The following is a 17213-nucleotide window of genomic DNA, read 5'->3' on the forward strand; positions in this document are numbered from 1 at the left end:
AATCCATTTGGTGCATGTTGTTACGACACGTATCAAATGAAAGAGGACGTAAACATGATTATATTCTCCAATAGAAAAAAACTCAAATATACCGTTTTGAATCACAAAAAACCTCAAAATGTTTATATGAAACCAAAATACCATTATCAAATCAGAGATTTACCATATAGTTCATTTCCGTTCTTTAGAGGGAAATGGTACGTAAATCCTTTTAAAGAAAACGTATTTTTTTTAATTTGTTGTTAAATTGTTGTATTATGGACTATTTTCCAATTTCACGTGTCTTGACGATTTTTTTCACTATTGATTGATGCAGGGCAAAGAATAAATGTTCTCTCTTTTAATTTGAGAAGTTGAGTGATTTCGTGCCATCCCAAATTTCACTATGGGCTTTCGGAATCATCACAAGATCATCATACATGGAATGGAAAAAGTTCGACGTCTTTGATGGCCTCCAAGAATTATTATAGACTACGGTGCATGTATATTGATGTGGCCTCCTAGAATCATTCATTCTAAGTTTTAGGGATCATAACGGGTTTTATTTATCACAGATTCTCATTTGTGACGGAAAATGTGACCATTTTAATTTATTGGATTCTCTCAAGTAATTATTCAACTGTTTTTAGATTTGTTGTTATACATCTATTCTTGCATCAGTGTATCAAATTGTAGTTTTATCAATCAAAGCATAAACTTTACCGTAAAACTACCACACAAAAAAAAAATACTCCTTCGTCCCTATCATGTATTTACCTTTTATATTCTCTGTAAAATATTTAATCAAATGTAAGTAAAATGATTGAGACGGAGAGAGTAATAATTGTCGAGGAATAGATCATGCTTCAAAATTCTTAGCTATGCTTTCATGCTTACCTTGTATATATCACGCCATTTTTCTTAATGCGGCCTTGGAAATACTATCAAAATAATGTCGAAAACAAAGCCGGAACCATACAACATAAGAAACAAAGTCTTATAATTCTCGATGAGTGATAATCGAATTTAATGGTTTATATACAAAGATATCAGTACTGCAGTGTGAGTTAGCAACTTCCTCCTACCATTTTTCGAGTTCACGACTTCACGGTCTCTTAAAGAGGTGTCTGGATATCACGACGCTGCCTTGCAGCTTTCTGTTTCTGAGAACTCTTATGAAGGATGGCATCCAACATTAAAATCGCTTCACGGATGTTTTTGCCTTTGTTCAGCATGATGCAGCTAGCCCTGTCATGTCAGACACAGATGAAGTTATCCGCGTAAAGCAATAGATGTTTCACATGAACTAAAAAATAAAGGGTGGAGGACTGGAGGCCACTGATTACCTCCTTGCAGTGGCGACATCAGTAATCTCAGCTCTAGTCGGCACCCCAGATTTAACAAGAGACTCCAGAACCTGAGTTGCCCAAATCACAGGAATATGAGCAGCACTACAAATAGACAGTATCTCTTCCTGAATATCTGCTAGCCTTTCCCAACCGCATTCGACAGCTAAATCTCCTCTGGCAATCATGACTCCTAAAGGATTAGGGCACTTCATTGCTTCCAGTAACAACTGTGGCAGGTTTTCAAACCCGTCTTTTGTCTCGATTTTCAAGACAACTCCCAGATTTTGACCCTTAAGTTTCTGCAGTTGTTTTCTAACCATCACGATGTCCTCAACATCGCGTATGAACGAGACTCCAACCATGTCAGCTTGAGACGCGACAAATTCAAGATCCAAAAGATCCTTTGAAGTAAGACCCTCAAATTTAATGGAACTATCAGGAATGTTAATGGATTTCTCTGAGCCAAGCTTCTTGCCTTTTAGTCCAGCCTGAGTGACGGAAACTATAATTTCTGAAGGACTAGTACCTTGGATCACTCCCCATATTTTCCCATCATCAAATGCTATAGTTTCTCCTGGTTTCACCGAATCAAAAAGATAACCAGAGGAGCATGTTATCCTGTGAAAACGGCTAGTTGGCGCAAACAGCTGCTCTTGATTGACAGACACAGACCCATCTCGTGAAATGGCTAAAAGATCCCCTGATTTGACCCTAACAGATTGTTCTGAAGGAGGAACATCGACGACAATTCCAATCACACTCTTATCTTTCTTCCCTTTTCCCTTAACATACAGTTGAGTTCCTGACGGAACATAGGCTGTTTTGCTACACTCAGACATGACACCAGTATAAGAAGAGAGCTTCAAAGAAATCTTCAGTCTTATCAATTTGCCTCTAGCATCACGGAAGTAAACCGAGTCATCTAACTCAATTATTTCAAAAAAGCCTTGACTGTCTATGTATAAAAGTGCATCCGGCGATAGGTGAGCTGGAGGATCAGTCCCTTTGTAAGAAAGCCAAACTTGAGCAGGAAGGGTCAATTCTCCAGTAACAGTTTTCCTTGGACTTATTTTAATAATACGAGGAGTCTCTTCTTGCTTATCTGTACGAAGTTTGGGTCCCGCCAAATCCATGAGTATCCGACATGGCTTCTCTAGCATCTGTGAGCTCTGTCTTACCTTACGTATGATTTCACTCCATATAGTCTGATTTCCGTGGGCACAGTTGATCCTAACGACTGTCACTCCTGAGTTTAGGATATCAGGTATAAGTGATTGACTTGCAAGAGCCTCTTGGTCAATAGTCGCCATAATATGGGTGGTTCTTCCTTCCTGAAGCTGACCTAATAGTCGATCTCTGTTGTCGGATGCTTTCTTTCTCATATCCCAAATGCTTAATTCGGTGCTCTTGAATTTGGGTGGAGTTTTCTCATAGTTGCTCTCAGAGCTCTCTAATATTTTGATGAACGAAGCAAGTCCAGGAAGTACAAATGGAGTGACAGCATCCAAATTCAGTAGGGATATGGAATGAAGATCTTCTTTTAGCTGCTCGATATCAAGGTGTTTCATTGCCAGGTAATGTATTAAGTTTGTTCCACTGATTAGGTAAGTTCTGCAATGTGATCAAGCAAACACAAACGTCGAAAATATTAATCCTGTATCTCAAAAGCTCCCACATACCGTGAGGTTAGAGGTAATCTGATGTACGGTCCTTATCCCTGTGTTGAACTTGAAAACACAGGCGATACAGAAATCATTCGGCTGTGCAGAATAGAGGAAATAGCCAAAACAAAGGTCTAGGAATAGAAAAGACCAAAGCTCAATAACTTCAGATATCTTAAAACTCGGACGTCAATGCAACAAATATGACTGAAAAAAAGATGTACCTATCACATTTTTTAAGGGACGAAGCGTTCCACTGATCAGAAGCAAGCAAATGGAAGCAGATAGTCCTAAGCTTGCCAATGATGTCATCTTGTTCAAGACCCATGCTTGTTTCAAAACCGATGTCTCCTGACGGCCTATTATCAGCAACATCCAATGCTGCACTCTTCTGATCAGGACAGGCATTCGAGCTTCCTGTTTTGAGCTGACCGGACTCATTTGAAAGAGCACAAACAAAAATATTTCGAGTCGTTGAGGTCCCTCTTTGCCAAAGCGAATGAATCATGTGAACCCGAGAGTTTATCTTTTGGCCATAAAGTTGACAGCCTAACCAACCTAGCTTGCCATTAATATGGAAAGATGTGGAATCGTGAACAGCCTGAAAAAAACATGATTTACTCGCAAATGAGTCAAAAATGCGGAGTCAAATAGTCAATAGAAAATGCACATCATACATTAATTGTCACAGGATCAAAAGAAAAAGGCTAGTTACATTTATTGCAAGTGTGCTCTGAGGAGCAAACATTCTGAATGACATCACAGCAACCACGGCAGCAGCCAACAATAACCGAATTATTCAATCAAGTACCTGATGAACCAGCCAACATCTCTCAGAAAAACTTCAGATATCAAAGTTTAGTTGCAATGCCATGACATGAATGAAACATACACATAGATACAATTTGGTCAAATAAGGACACTAATCTTCATATTACCGGATATTCCCACAAACAGTCTCTTTGTGTTGCTAACACAAGGGGGGTCAAGCTGCGTACATCCAACCCCCCACCTCACAATTTGCGGTAGCCATTAAGGCAAAGGGGTAATGCTGTATTGCTATCAGTAAGATCATTGTCCAAAGCTGACTACGTGACAGTGGCAAGTGAAGCCACTGCCAATGGGTTCTTACCCATTTCAAGGGTCAAATGTGTTTTCCGGACACAAATAAGTTTATTTCAGGATGATTCGTAAAGAAAATTATGACAGTGGCAAGTGAAGCCACTGCCAGCGGGTTTTTACCCATTTCAAGGGTAAAATGGGTTTTCCGGACACAAAAAAATTGGTCCCAGGATGATCCATAAAGAAAATTATGTTGACATTTACATTGAACGACTGCTACTTCACAATTTTAAATTTATTTTGCTTTATTTAATCGTAATACAAATCCCAATAACTTTCTATGTTTCAATCTGTAGGGAATGAAGATAAAAATAAGGAAACGTCAAATGTATCAGCTTTAATTCTAAGTTGCATCATCAAGGAAACAAAATCATAAATCAAAGGCATAGACAAATCAAGTAATCAAACAAACATATGGTATCTTCCCCCTTCTTAATCATTTGTTAACATTTGATTAAAATAGTCTACACAAAGAATACAAAAGTACTCCGTAAACAATTAATTGAGTCGGGGGGGAGTATTTTTTAAGTTACTTTACTACACTACTAACTCGTTTAGGGTCGTCAAATGAATTTGAGAGGCCGTACTTTGAATAGTAAATTGAATTAAATGGAAAGAAGACATGATAAAAGATTAAACAGTAGATGAAAACATCTCTGTTTATAGTACAGTATATTTACTGTATGCTAAACAGAATAAATTAATCAGAAAAGTGTAGCATAAGAAAGATTATTAACAGTAGCAGAATAGAAAATACAAAAGAAATAAATACACCGTAGAAGAGAGAAAATACCTTTAAAATAATATACTGGTAATGATATGAAAAATAAAAAAAGTGTTTTTGGGAGTAAAGAAGGGGAGAAATGTCGGGAAGAGAGGAAGTTAGGTGAGATACGACGGTTGGAGCGTGTGTAGGGAGTGTGGTTGGAGTCAATTCTACGCTAAGATTCTTCCTTTTCTTCCTACTTTAAAGGATTGCTCCACTTTTACGATTTGTTCAAAGTTGAGTGGCCATTTGGATTAGGATAGGTTTGAAAATGGACCCGGTTTGATAGGTGCTGATCTAAGATTAGAAATTGACTTGAATTAAATGAGTTGGATGTGATTTGGTATTTGAATTTCTCGACTTGACTTAAACTAGATTAGATTTAAATTTACCTGGATCTAGCTTGATCACGAATTGACTCGGAGAAGTGACTTAAAATGAATTGTAACAACTAACTTAGGCGTTGTTTGGTAAACGGTATATTGGATAATTTTTAAAGATATTGAGGTTTTAGTGTTTGTAAACAAAGATATTTGGTCGATATCTTTGTTTTACAATATCTTTACCCCAACATATTGGTTAGCATATTGCAAAATATGAAAATTTTCTCCATTTTACAAAGAAAATTAACAATCTACTAATCGTAATCTGTCAATTACCAAACACTCAATTTAATTCGGCTAATTATAATATGTTAGTCAAACCTTCTGATAAAATCTGCCATTTATAATCTGCTTATGCTGAAATTAATCTGTTGTTTACCAAACAGGGCCTAAGCACATTTGACATTATCTACGTTAAAATAACAATAATTGTTAGTTATTTCATTAATAAAGTTGTTATATTCATAACATGTACGTAGAATAACAGAGTAATAATTTAAATCAAATCTAATTGACCAGTTATTAGAAATTAACTCGTTTAGGAATGACGCCAATGTTACTCGTTTAGAAATCCCTATTTGCTTTGCTTATTTTTTTGCCAGTCTTAGTCTTCTTATAGATGATGCATCTGTGTGAACTTATTCAAGAGCCTTGGCTTGCTACTCTACTTACTATATGATATTCTTAATTGCTTAGTCTAGGCAGATAGACATGCATAAAAGATAGACGTATGATAATTCTATATCGGGAGGAAAGGAACGGGTAGCTCTAATAGACCACAATCAAATATGAACCGGCATAGCTAGCTAGCTCAAGGAAAGGCACAAGATTTAGTAGAAAGTTATATATAAGAAACATCTAAGTAAAACAAAAACAACCAGGGGTTGAAGAATCCCTCTCGTGTTAGAAGCTGTCATTAGAACAAGACAAAGGAGATTAAGCGGCATCAGATATAGGTACGAGTACACTAACTAGTTATACATCATACGCATGAGATACAGTAACGTATGCTCCCACTTAGGTTGTTAGAGCCTACTAGTGCACCCTATCTAATATAAACAAGAAAGAAAGTCTACTATATAAGTCATTCTTATATAAGTAAATAGACGAGAAAGTCTAACCCAACCCGAGAAAATTCGACATAAAATAAAAAAAGTGGGCATTATTAAGGCAAGAAATGACTGGCCAAAAAGCAAGTACAAAGTTTAGTTTTCCCGAGAATTGAGCATAATAATAATAATAAAACAAAACAGAGTATTTTTTTGTCGTTGTTTAATGCAATCGACTATGTTACCAGTGGTATAAAACTCAAACTCATTCGCACATGTTATACTTAAACAGCTAAACGCAATCCAAACCTGATGGTTCAAAATTAAACTATCTAGAGCCAAACCCAATGAAACTAGGTAAGGTCCAGGGTCTCACTAGACCAATCACTTACTCTGTATTACTTAATTATCATAACTAATTTTTTTTTTTTTTTTTAAGTTTACCTTTCACGATTTTTTTTGGTTAACTTATTTTTCTTTTTTTTTTTTAAAAGTTTACCTTTCACGATTTATAAGAAACAAATATGTGATATTAATTTGACATTAATAAGTTTTTGAGAGTTTCCTTAAATAATTTTTGGCTTGTTACTAAGGTAGAAATTTTGAATTTCCCATATTCAACTTGGGTCAATCCTATGGTATAAAACGGTCCTATAGGAAAATTATGGAAAATAAATCGGAACATGTGCTTTGGCCGAGTGATTAAACCACCAATCAATACGAAGAAGAAAAAAACCTTGTAAAAGCCCAAACCCATCGGATCATGTGGTTCAACAGCCCACAGTTGCAGTACTCAAGCCAGTAGCCCAATATGACAATCCCTCATCTCAGTGAAAGGTTCACAGTTTCACCTCCACGGCTCACAATATATATTTACTGTTTTTTTAGGTCCGAATTCGAATCAGGTAGGAACACCAAGGGGTTAAAGCTGTCAATCCCATGGTTAAGCTAGAACAACCCCTTTACCAGTTAATCTAAGTGCCCAGAAGTATATATTTACGAGAATAAAAGAGGGTACAAACGCGCCAAAGAAAACATGTGAGGGTAGTAGGGTACAAATCACATCACAATAACCGTATAACAAGCCAAAGAAACAACAGATGAGATTAAGTATCGAAACAGTACTCGTTGTAGTTTATGCAGCACATTTGAGCATTCAAAACACCCTCATGGCTTTATTATAAATGTCATTATACGCTAATAGAGAAGCGAACCAAAGGTCGCCTCAATAAGTATCACCAATGTCCTTTAATAGGAATTTACTCGCAATCCAAGTGACTAACAACCAAGAGGAAGCACAATCATAGCCTATAGTATATAGTATATATCTTCATGTGTCGAAGTTAAAGGAAACGGGAAGGAATCAGGTTGCTGCAGAATCGTTAAGGGAAGGGACTGCTCGTTTCACAAATGTTGGCAAAGCGAATGCAGCCTTGTGGACCTGCATTTCATGTTATGCAATTTAAGTTACTTGGCTGCATTCATACTTCCGAAAATGTGCAAGGAGCAAATATAATAAGTAGATCTCGCAATTGAGACGTAGATCCATAGATCTTCATGTTTAAAACTAAATTACCTCAGAATTATAAAATTTCAGTTCTCTCTGATGCTCAAGTGCTCCCTTTATCTTCTCAATTGGGTTAACCGGATTTAAAAAATCGACTGATGGTCCTTCCTTTGTACAAATCAAGAATCCAATAACGCCACTGCATAAACCGTGTGGATAACATATTCAAGAATCAGCAGTGTACTTCAGTCGTAAAAATCCGCAATTAAAATTCCTGTCCCTCTGAAGTAGATAGACAAAAATGAAGTTGGCTCAATTACCTAGGATATGTAGGCACACTAGTCCATGCATAGTGTACAGAACCTTTGAAAGATTCACGGCAAACAGATATCATATCCTCGATTAAGTGAGTATGAAGCCACATGCTCTCTGCCATGTTACAAAGCACACCGCCAGGCCTCAACGTTCTTGCCATTGTTTCAAAAAACGGCTTCTCAACTAGTTCTATAGCAGGACCTGTATGAATGTAATCAATGCAAAAAAAAATTAATGATTTACTGCGGGACTGATACAGGAATACAAAGTATTTGGGTTGGACTCACATAAGAGACTGCCTTATACGGAGTACGACTGACTAATAGTTTCAAGCTAGAATAATTACATACCTACAGGATCGGAAGAATCGACAATAATGGCATCATATTTTCCTTCTGGTGCATTTTTCATAAATTCAACAGCTGCAAACGAGCAACAAATAGGATCAAATGTAGCACAAATCATAACCACAGTTTCGATAAATGGCCAACATTATAATACATGCTAACAGCAGCAACAAAGCGTTGGTAATAAAAGGAGTAGAAACACACCATCACCAACGTGAAGTTTGACACGAGGATCACTGAACCCGACATATAACTCGGGGAAAAATTTCTTAGAGACCTGTAAAAGGAAAGAACTGAAACTCAGATTTTTCAAGTTTGCGAACATATAAAATCTACTCTTTCCGTTTCAGTCATTTGTTTACCTTTTATATTCATTGTGAGGGGTATTTTTATCAAAGGTAAACAAATGATTGGGATGGAGGGAGTATCATCTGCCATATAATGTGTGAACTTACATCAATAACCATTTCATCTATCTCACAAATATCTATATGCTCCACTGAGGCATGACGAGATACTTCTCGGAGAACTCCCCCGTCACCACCACCTACTACAAGAACCTGCATCACCATTTACCAGGCTAAATCGTATCAGGCATGAAAAAATACACAGATAAGATTTTTTTACTGGAAACTGTAAAACTTCTTCATTCTCCATAGGTACACTAATCAATAACATCTGTCATCTTATGTAGTAACAAATATAGTTCTCATAATTTGATCTTAGCCGTGGGAAGAAATCCGAGTTAACTGGAGAAGATGCGCAAATAGCACATACTTCCTTCGTCCCAAACACATCTTTCTCGGTGGACCTTTTGTCTTCTCTAAGGGTGTGTTTGGATTGAGGGATTTGGAGGGAAAAGAAAGGGAGGGAGAGTATGGGGTTTAAAATCCCTTGTTTGGATATCAAATAAGGGTGGAGGGAAATGAAGGGGGAGGGATTTGGAGGGATCCATTTTCCCTCCTCTAAGGCAAATCAAAATCTCTCCACAATAGGCAAGTTTTGGAGGGAAATTGTATCCAAACACCCACACCTCATTCCCCCTCCCCTTCCCTTCTCTCCCTTTCCCTTCCCTCCTTCCCCCTCCCCTCCTTTTCCCTCCACTTTTGCTATCCAAACACACCCTCAGGCTTTACTTCGACCTTAGTTTCTATGTTATATGGAGTATATAATAAAAAGCTATACAAAACATACAGAGTACATCTCATTAGAGTTACCGATCAGAGTAGGAGTCTAGAACAGCGCCACACAGACAAGAAAGGTGTTTACTTAAACAAATGGTAACAAACTTCTATGATCTTAAAGAAAAACTGATCATTGAAATGCACAAGGAGGTATTCCGCCATAATTACACAAACGTTACTAAATAAGTTCTGTCAGTCTTTTCTTTATTGCTCTTCTCCAGCCTATATGGCTCTCTTGTTGAAATTGGTGCTAGACATGAAAGTGTTAGCGGACTAATAAGATATTTTACACGTGACGTCAGAATATCATAAACAGACTATATTACACACGAAGTCAGAATATCATACATGGACATTATTAATAAATAAACCTAATTAGCTGGAATAAGTTTAGACGGCAGAATCCCCCGATTCCTGGCCTAAAATAAAGAATTGAAAGAACTGAAGAAAACATAAGATTCTCTACCAACATCCTTGTAGAAAGAGTCATTAAAATATCAATTAAATCTCACATTTTTAGGGGATTTGATTGAACAAAGGGGGAGATGAGCTATCATCTCCTGGTATGCACATTCATCCCTCTCCGTCAACTGAAGAATGCCATCAAGAACGAGCACCTTTCCATAGCTTGATGACTGGATAAAGTCAAAGGCAGTATGACTATCAGATGACAAACAATAGAGAAAAATAAGATGAAATCAAGCCTAAAGCAAAAAAGCGCGAAGATATGTAACCTCAAAGACAAGGACTTCCTGATATTTTGACCTCTCCTTAAACAAAATTTTCTCGACTTTGATCGAGTGTGCTTCTCCTAAGAAAACAAAAAAACAAGACAAGTAGTTGAGTCAACTATATTTTCATCTGCCGATCAACTAGCAGTGTGCGCTAATCAGTCCAAACAAACAATTACGGTCGTGGTCCAATCTAGACCAAATGAAGACAACATTACAAAACTAAAGAAAAAATGTTTCATCCATAAACATATGTATAGCAAATGAAAAGGCCAATCTTAAGCAGAATTTTGAAGCACATGTTCCAATCAATGCATACCCGGCCACATTGGATTGTTGTAATAAAGCGGTTTCTCAGCTTTTTCTGCAAAAAAGCCGGAAAAAGTTGAAACCATGAATAATTAAACCTTAACAGAAATATTAACATATCTGTTCTACCCAAAGCAGCAAGAAACATGAAGTATACCAGACAATGTCTTGCCAGTTGAAAACCATCCTGAAACAACAGTTGAATGGCATTTGGCATCGGATTCAGGGACGGCTGCTCTGGCCTTGAGGCAGCAAGCCGGGATCGCCTTCTCCACACCATTACTGATGTCAATCACCTTCTTATCCATACTTTCCTGTTTATCTGTACCTCTTCCGACGTCTCCCTCCGTAAATTAAAAGCTCCTTAACTTCTGTCTCCAGTCTATAAACTATAAACCAGTAAAATACAGAATGATATAAGTAACTTTATTATAAATAAGAACCCAAAACAGAATTTAAAAACCTAAAGCATTACATCAGTAAGCTATTTTAAATTTTAAATTTTATTTCATTCTAAAACTGAACATTATAAAAAATTATTCTAGCTAATTTAAGGGAAACTTGAACATCATTAAATAAGGAAACAATACACATACAAAGAAATTATTAACATAATTAAATTAAATTAATTTTTTAATAGGGAATCAAAATCTTACAAAGATATTGCCTGGCAACACAAAATATTTTCAAATTTTGTAACAAAATAAATCACCAAGCAAAACCCAATATTTTCAAATTCCCAATGCGAGCAAAAGCTTAAGTTGATGGTTGAGACCCAATCAATCAGTGACAGAGCCAAGGGGAGCTACCCGACAGGTCGACACTGAAAATTTTGAATATCAAAATTCAAATTTTCAATCTTTTTTCAAGTCTAACATTACTCGTTCGCCCCCTAAAATTGTTTAACACCTTAAATACAAATTTTGGTTCCGCCACTGCAATCAATATAGTCATCAACTCATCATGCCTTAATACCAGGAAATTAAAATTCCACATGGTTATGTAATTCACATTTAATACAGTCACCAAAATCAAACTGTTCACGTCATAATGTCACAGTAAAGCAGGTGATTAAATGACAGGAAAAAGTAAATAATTTTTTACTCACAATTAGCGGGATAATTAGGGTTTAACACAATAAAATGATGAAATTTAACCCAGTAAAAACACAGAAAAAACATCAAAAGAAACAATCTTTCAGCAAAAATACGAAAATTACAAGGAACCCATATGATGAAACATCATTAAGATCAAAATGCAAGCAGAAAGAAGTTGAATATAGCAAAAATGCAAGCAGAAATTGCAGAAAAATAGACAAAAAATAGAGAAAAATGGTACCTAAAGTTAATTATGTGGGAATTATGAGTGTCTGTGATTCCAAATTATCTGAAAGTAAGGCGGGAAAGTGTGTGTGAATTCAGAAGAAAAATTGAACAGAGAAAAACGTGTAATTTATGTGAGGCTCCTGTGAGAGTTTACATTTGTGTGATTTTCTGGGTTCGTCTGGTATTTGTAGTTGGAGATGACTGGTCACTTGGTGACTTGGTGAATGGTCACTGGTCAGTGCCGACTATTTTAAATTTCGGTAGGTAACGTGTACAAAAAAATACCCTGAATGGTAAGGTGACCCCCAAATTTTTTTAGGGAAAGTAGCAAATTGCCCGTATATTTGGTGTTAGGTGCAATTTGCCTCTAAATATTTCAGTACCTACAATTTATCTCCAAATGTTTGTGATTATGTGTAAATTAATTCTATTTGATAATTAGTTAATTACGGACAATTTTCCACTCTTCACACAACACTAACAATTTCAAGAATCTATCTGCTACATTTTTAACGAAATTTCATTTAACTCTACACAACATTAGCAATTTCAGTAACCTATCTACCGTATTTTTTTCCAATAATTTCACCATAAAAAATCAAGAATCAAGATCCAGACTTTTGGGGTTAATCGAACATGTGGATGAACAATATTAGCCGGAAATAATTCTTCAACAACAGAAGGGTAATCACGGATAAATTCAATGGGTGATATGAGATTTTTAGGCTTTTATTAGTATCAACAATTATTTAAAGTGGGAGTGATTATGAAGGTTCTAATTTGTTATAGTTCGGTTAAGATCTTTTTCGCTTTCCATTGCATGCTCTAGATTTCGAGATTATCGGCAAATCTAAATTCTGGAATTTGGGAGGGGTTTGGTGGTTGTTAAAGGGAAATCGTGAAATTAGGATTTGTGTAACAATGCAGATTATTTTTGTGGATATAAAATTGGCGGAAATTTTTAAGATTGATTTGCACATAATCACAAACATTTGGGAGTAAATTGCACGTATTGAAATATTTGGGGGTAAATTGCACCTAACGCCAAACATATGGGGGCAATTTGCTACTTTTCCCTTTCCTAAGATAGTGGTATTCGTTTAAATATTAAAACGGATTAAATATTATCTCATTCGAATGTATAAGGCAATTTTTTTGCTTTTCCCTATATATTGTGCTTTGTCTTATCTATATGACTATACTATTTAATCGTCTTAAGTTTGAGACGGTTATGTCTTAAATAAGAATTTTTAAAGGAAAATGTATTGTATGAGTATCACTTAAACAAAAAAATTGAAAAGTAATTTCTTAAAAGAAATGGAAATCGAGTCCATTTCAATTAGGATCCTCTCTAATTCTTTATTCATTAAAAGAAATGGAAAGTGCATTTCTTCTAGATTTTCTTTTGGAGTGATCTAACAGTTTGGGTTTTATCAAGAAATTTGTAATGTGGGAAATAAATGGACTCGCGTAGCTTTTATCATTTTACTCTAACAGTTTGGAAGGGAAAGACGGAAACAAACATAGGGTGATTGAAAACGATATGGATATTTTGGGAATTAGTGAGAGTATAACGAGTGAAAGGGTATTGCAGAGATATACCGTTGCAGAGACAAGGAGTACATGTTGAAGATTTAGTTTGAGTTTTAAATTAAGTATTTATATAACTTTTAGTATCATTTTATTAAAAGATTTATTTATTTATTTTTAAAATGATGTATGAGTATAATTTTTTCTGTTTTACAAATCCATTTTGTTGCTTTAATAACAGTTTTCACATTTTTCTTACAAATAAATTTGTTTTTGTTTAACATTAGTCATTATTTACCTTAACTATATTATTGGATTCAAACTTAGACAGATTTGAATAATAATTCAAATTATCCTAACCCGACCCATGTTGAGACTCACTTTTGTTATATTGTTGTTGTCTTAAAACAAAACTACGTCCATAAAAGTGACATACAAAACTACAAAAGGAAGAATGATGGGTTTCAAATAATAGTTAAATAATTCAAGATTGGGACAAATAAAAAAGGAGTGGTGTGTGGAGTCATTGTCCTTGGCATTCTGACAGGAGTATTTGTCAAACCATAAAACGTGGTCTATTTGTCAATCCATTATACGTAATTCAATTATGCAAATTCATGTCTGACCACAATTGGGTCCTTAGACAACAATTTCAGGCTCCAGGGACGGAAGAGGACGTCCCAACTACAATATTGAAATCTGATATAAGTACAGTACAACGTAAATATGTAATGGTTATAGAGATCGATTAGATTAGATTGGATTGGATTGGATTGGGTCGGGTTAACTACTAAGAGATCGATTAGATTATTTTACTCGATAATTTAGTGTACATCGATATACTCCCTCCTATTTTCTTATATCTTCCCCTTTCTCTTGGACACAAAAATTAAGAAAGGGGAAGAAAGAAGGAATAAAGTAGAATGGAGTATTGTAAGTTGTGAAATTTATAGGTGAGAGAAAATAATAAAGAATGAATGATGAATAAAGAATAGATAAAATAATGAGAGTTGTTGATTTTTTAGGGGAGAGAAATTAATAAAAAATGAATGAAACTTACCAAAAAAAGGAAAGAGTGAAGATAATCAAACTTGTGTGAAATAATAAAGAGGGAAGATAATAGGAAATTGGAGGGAGTATAATTTACTGTAAATTGTTTGTATGCCGTCTCGAGAATCATTGTTTTTTCTCTCCATAATAGCCTACTTTTGTACCTTCCTAAAGCAATGGTTGTGCTTGTGTAACTCATAGTTTTGCCCACTTCAAAATTCATCCAATGATCTTGGCAATTCATCACTTTAGCTTTTGCTTTAGCATTTTTGGTACTTAATTGTTATTTGATGCTCAACTACTAACTGACAACTTCTTTATAATACTCTCTCCTATTCACCATTTTCTTCCCTATTTCCTTAAACGGATTATTCAGGTTTTCTTCCCTATTTCCTTTTTTTGGTTGATTTGTGTGGTCCAAATTCAATATCATGTGGGGTAGTGTGTTTTATGTGGTCCAAATTCAATTTCTTATTTCTTGTGGAAAAAGGAAAGGGGAAGAAAATGGTGAATTGGAGGGAGTATATGATTTCAGATCACGTAATATTCTTAGGTACTATTTTTTTTGGCTTAATTTCAGTTTTTATTGTACTCACCCCAATTTAGCTAAGCTCGCTTTAATTCAGCTTATTTCAGCTCTATTCATCTCAGCAAATTTCAATTTGTTTAAGTTCCATTTAGCTCATTAGTTCGATTCAACTCCATTCAACCCAAAAAATCAGGGCATTATTAGTAATTGTTTGCTTATAGCAGGTAAAGAAGTTCAAAGGAATTTGATAACTTTAACCGAAAAAATGTATTCTGTATCTTTAAATACGTATTGTATTTGTTGATTACAAAGCATCAACGACATAATTGGGGTAGAATATATTCCAATTCAATAATAAGTCTATGGTATGACAATTTTACTATACTTTGTATTTAATTTGATTTATCAATATAACTATTTTATAATATCAATTAATTATTTATATGAGTAGTAACTAGCTTATGTTGTAGGGAGATGTTTCATTCGTCTCAATCATTTGTAAACTTTATTTAAAATAGCCCTCATATAAAATAAAAAACTTAGCAAATGTCAACTAGCTTAATTGGTATAATTATGAGAGACGGTATCCATAACTTGGGTTGAACGCTTCAGCATCAAAATCGCCTTTTTAACCTCCTTTTATTACACTAAAAGCTCTAAAAAAGTTGGAACAATAAATGACATGGAGGATATTAATCAATTATTGTCACCACTAATAATAAACCACACAAAATAAGTAATTTTCGAATTTGACAAAACATTAACTAATATCAACATGTGAAAATGACGTAGAATTAAAAAGAATTGATAAAGGTTATATTCTAGTCTATCATCAAAAAGGTATCATCAAGCAATAGTTTCATTTATTCTGTCACTAGGTTAACATAAGATAATAACATTCAGATAAATGACATCTTTAGCTTTTTGATATGTGATAGTTGTCAAAGGTTGAGCCTTTAATATGTTGCCATACACGCGTTTGGTTATATAATATTTCATAGATCCTGAAAAGAAATAAACTAGCTTCATTACTTTACAACAATTTTTTTTTTGTTTATGTTAAATGAGGCGCAAAATCAGTACAATATAAAGAAAAATGTGAATTCGAAGCCGTGACATATTATCACGAAATTAATTTTTTTTTTTTTCCAAACAACATTTTCTATTTCACATGAATTCTAAATTCATGTAATCTTTCACTTCCTAGGCAATGTAAATTCCTGCATGTAACCAAACGACTCCTTAAGTATATTTTTAACACAATAAAATCATTGTACAATGGATTTATAATCACATGGTATGAAGCCCATATAAGTCATGAAAAAACTTTTTAGAGGCGTTTTAAAAGAAATGGAGGTTCAATGAACCACATGAAATTGAACCCCAAATATGAATGCACAAGTGTAATATACTACAAGGTTTCTATTGAATTTCATTAATAAAGCTTGTAAATTCAGATCAAAATCGGAGACCCAATTCCATAGCCCGCGGTTGTCCAGGGCCTTAGACATAAGAATAACTCTTTTTTTTTCTTCGTTCTATTATTATGAGGGAAAAAAAAGTTAAAAAGAGTATTTAATTTTTTATTGGCTCAAAAGTCGGAAATTCATCCTATAATTAAAAGACATTGTTATCGATTGGTCTACCAACTTGGTATCTATTGGTGTACTTGAGCCAAAAATACTCATTTGTCAACTTCATGACACAATGATTGAATACATTTTGTTTAGGTTTATAAACTTGAAACATGATTTGGGGGAACATTATTTAATTCAACATTAGCTCAACTCTAGTCGGAAATCTACTTTCACAAGCAACAAGGCATACACAAAATTATATGGGTTGGAACTATATTATCATGCTTGTAAACATTTCAAGCCCAACGATCGAATCTTTTAACCTATTTACGTGATAACTTAATTTAGAACTGACATAAATTTGAAATAACCAAAATAAAAGCAAAAAAAAAAAAGAGCCACAAGGATAATTCTAATGCTGATGAGATTCAAACTCAAGTCACGCCTCACTATCAATGTGTCATCTATGGATATTCAATAAAACCATCCTAATGCATAAC

General features: G+C 34.8%; 2 protein-coding genes across 3 annotated transcripts; both read right to left on the bottom strand.

The window, feature by feature from the left end:
- Positions 1-894: 894 nt before the first annotated feature.
- LOC141656700 (plastidial pyruvate kinase 4, chloroplastic) lies at positions 895-5156 on the bottom strand. 2 transcript variants are annotated; one of them, XM_074463700.1, is made up of 5 exons: positions 4905-5156; positions 3705-3800; positions 3214-3590; positions 1326-2939; positions 895-1227 (listed from the first exon to the last, which is right to left on the bottom strand). In XM_074463700.1, exons 2-5 carry the CDS (start codon positions 3747-3749, stop codon positions 1095-1097), a joined length of 2169 nt encoding a protein of 722 aa, XP_074319801.1. In that variant the 5' UTR covers positions 3750-3800; positions 4905-5156; the 3' UTR covers positions 895-1094. The 2 variants fall into 2 exon arrangements, with proteins under 2 accessions (XP_074319801.1, XP_074319802.1); XM_074463701.1 differs by lacking the exon at positions 3705-3800 and having other exon boundaries at positions 4905-5101.
- Positions 5157-7387: 2231 nt separating this feature from the next.
- Positions 7388-12315, bottom strand: LOC141656701 (spermine synthase). The gene is made up of 11 exons (XM_074463702.1): positions 12041-12315; positions 10860-11091; positions 10713-10757; positions 10397-10473; positions 10175-10297; positions 8934-9038; positions 8683-8755; positions 8482-8553; positions 8137-8332; positions 7886-8015; positions 7388-7750 (listed from the first exon to the last, which is right to left on the bottom strand). Exons 2-11 carry the CDS (start codon positions 11008-11010, stop codon positions 7673-7675), a joined length of 1050 nt encoding a protein of 349 aa, XP_074319803.1. The 5' UTR covers positions 11011-11091; positions 12041-12315; the 3' UTR covers positions 7388-7672.
- Between the last annotated feature and the right edge of the window lie 4898 nt (positions 12316-17213).

Source organism: Silene latifolia, chromosome 5, assembly GCF_048544455.1.
Source record: "Silene latifolia isolate original U9 population chromosome 5, ASM4854445v1, whole genome shotgun sequence".
In the NCBI taxonomy this organism is placed as follows: Eukaryota; Viridiplantae; Streptophyta; class Magnoliopsida; order Caryophyllales; family Caryophyllaceae; genus Silene; species Silene latifolia.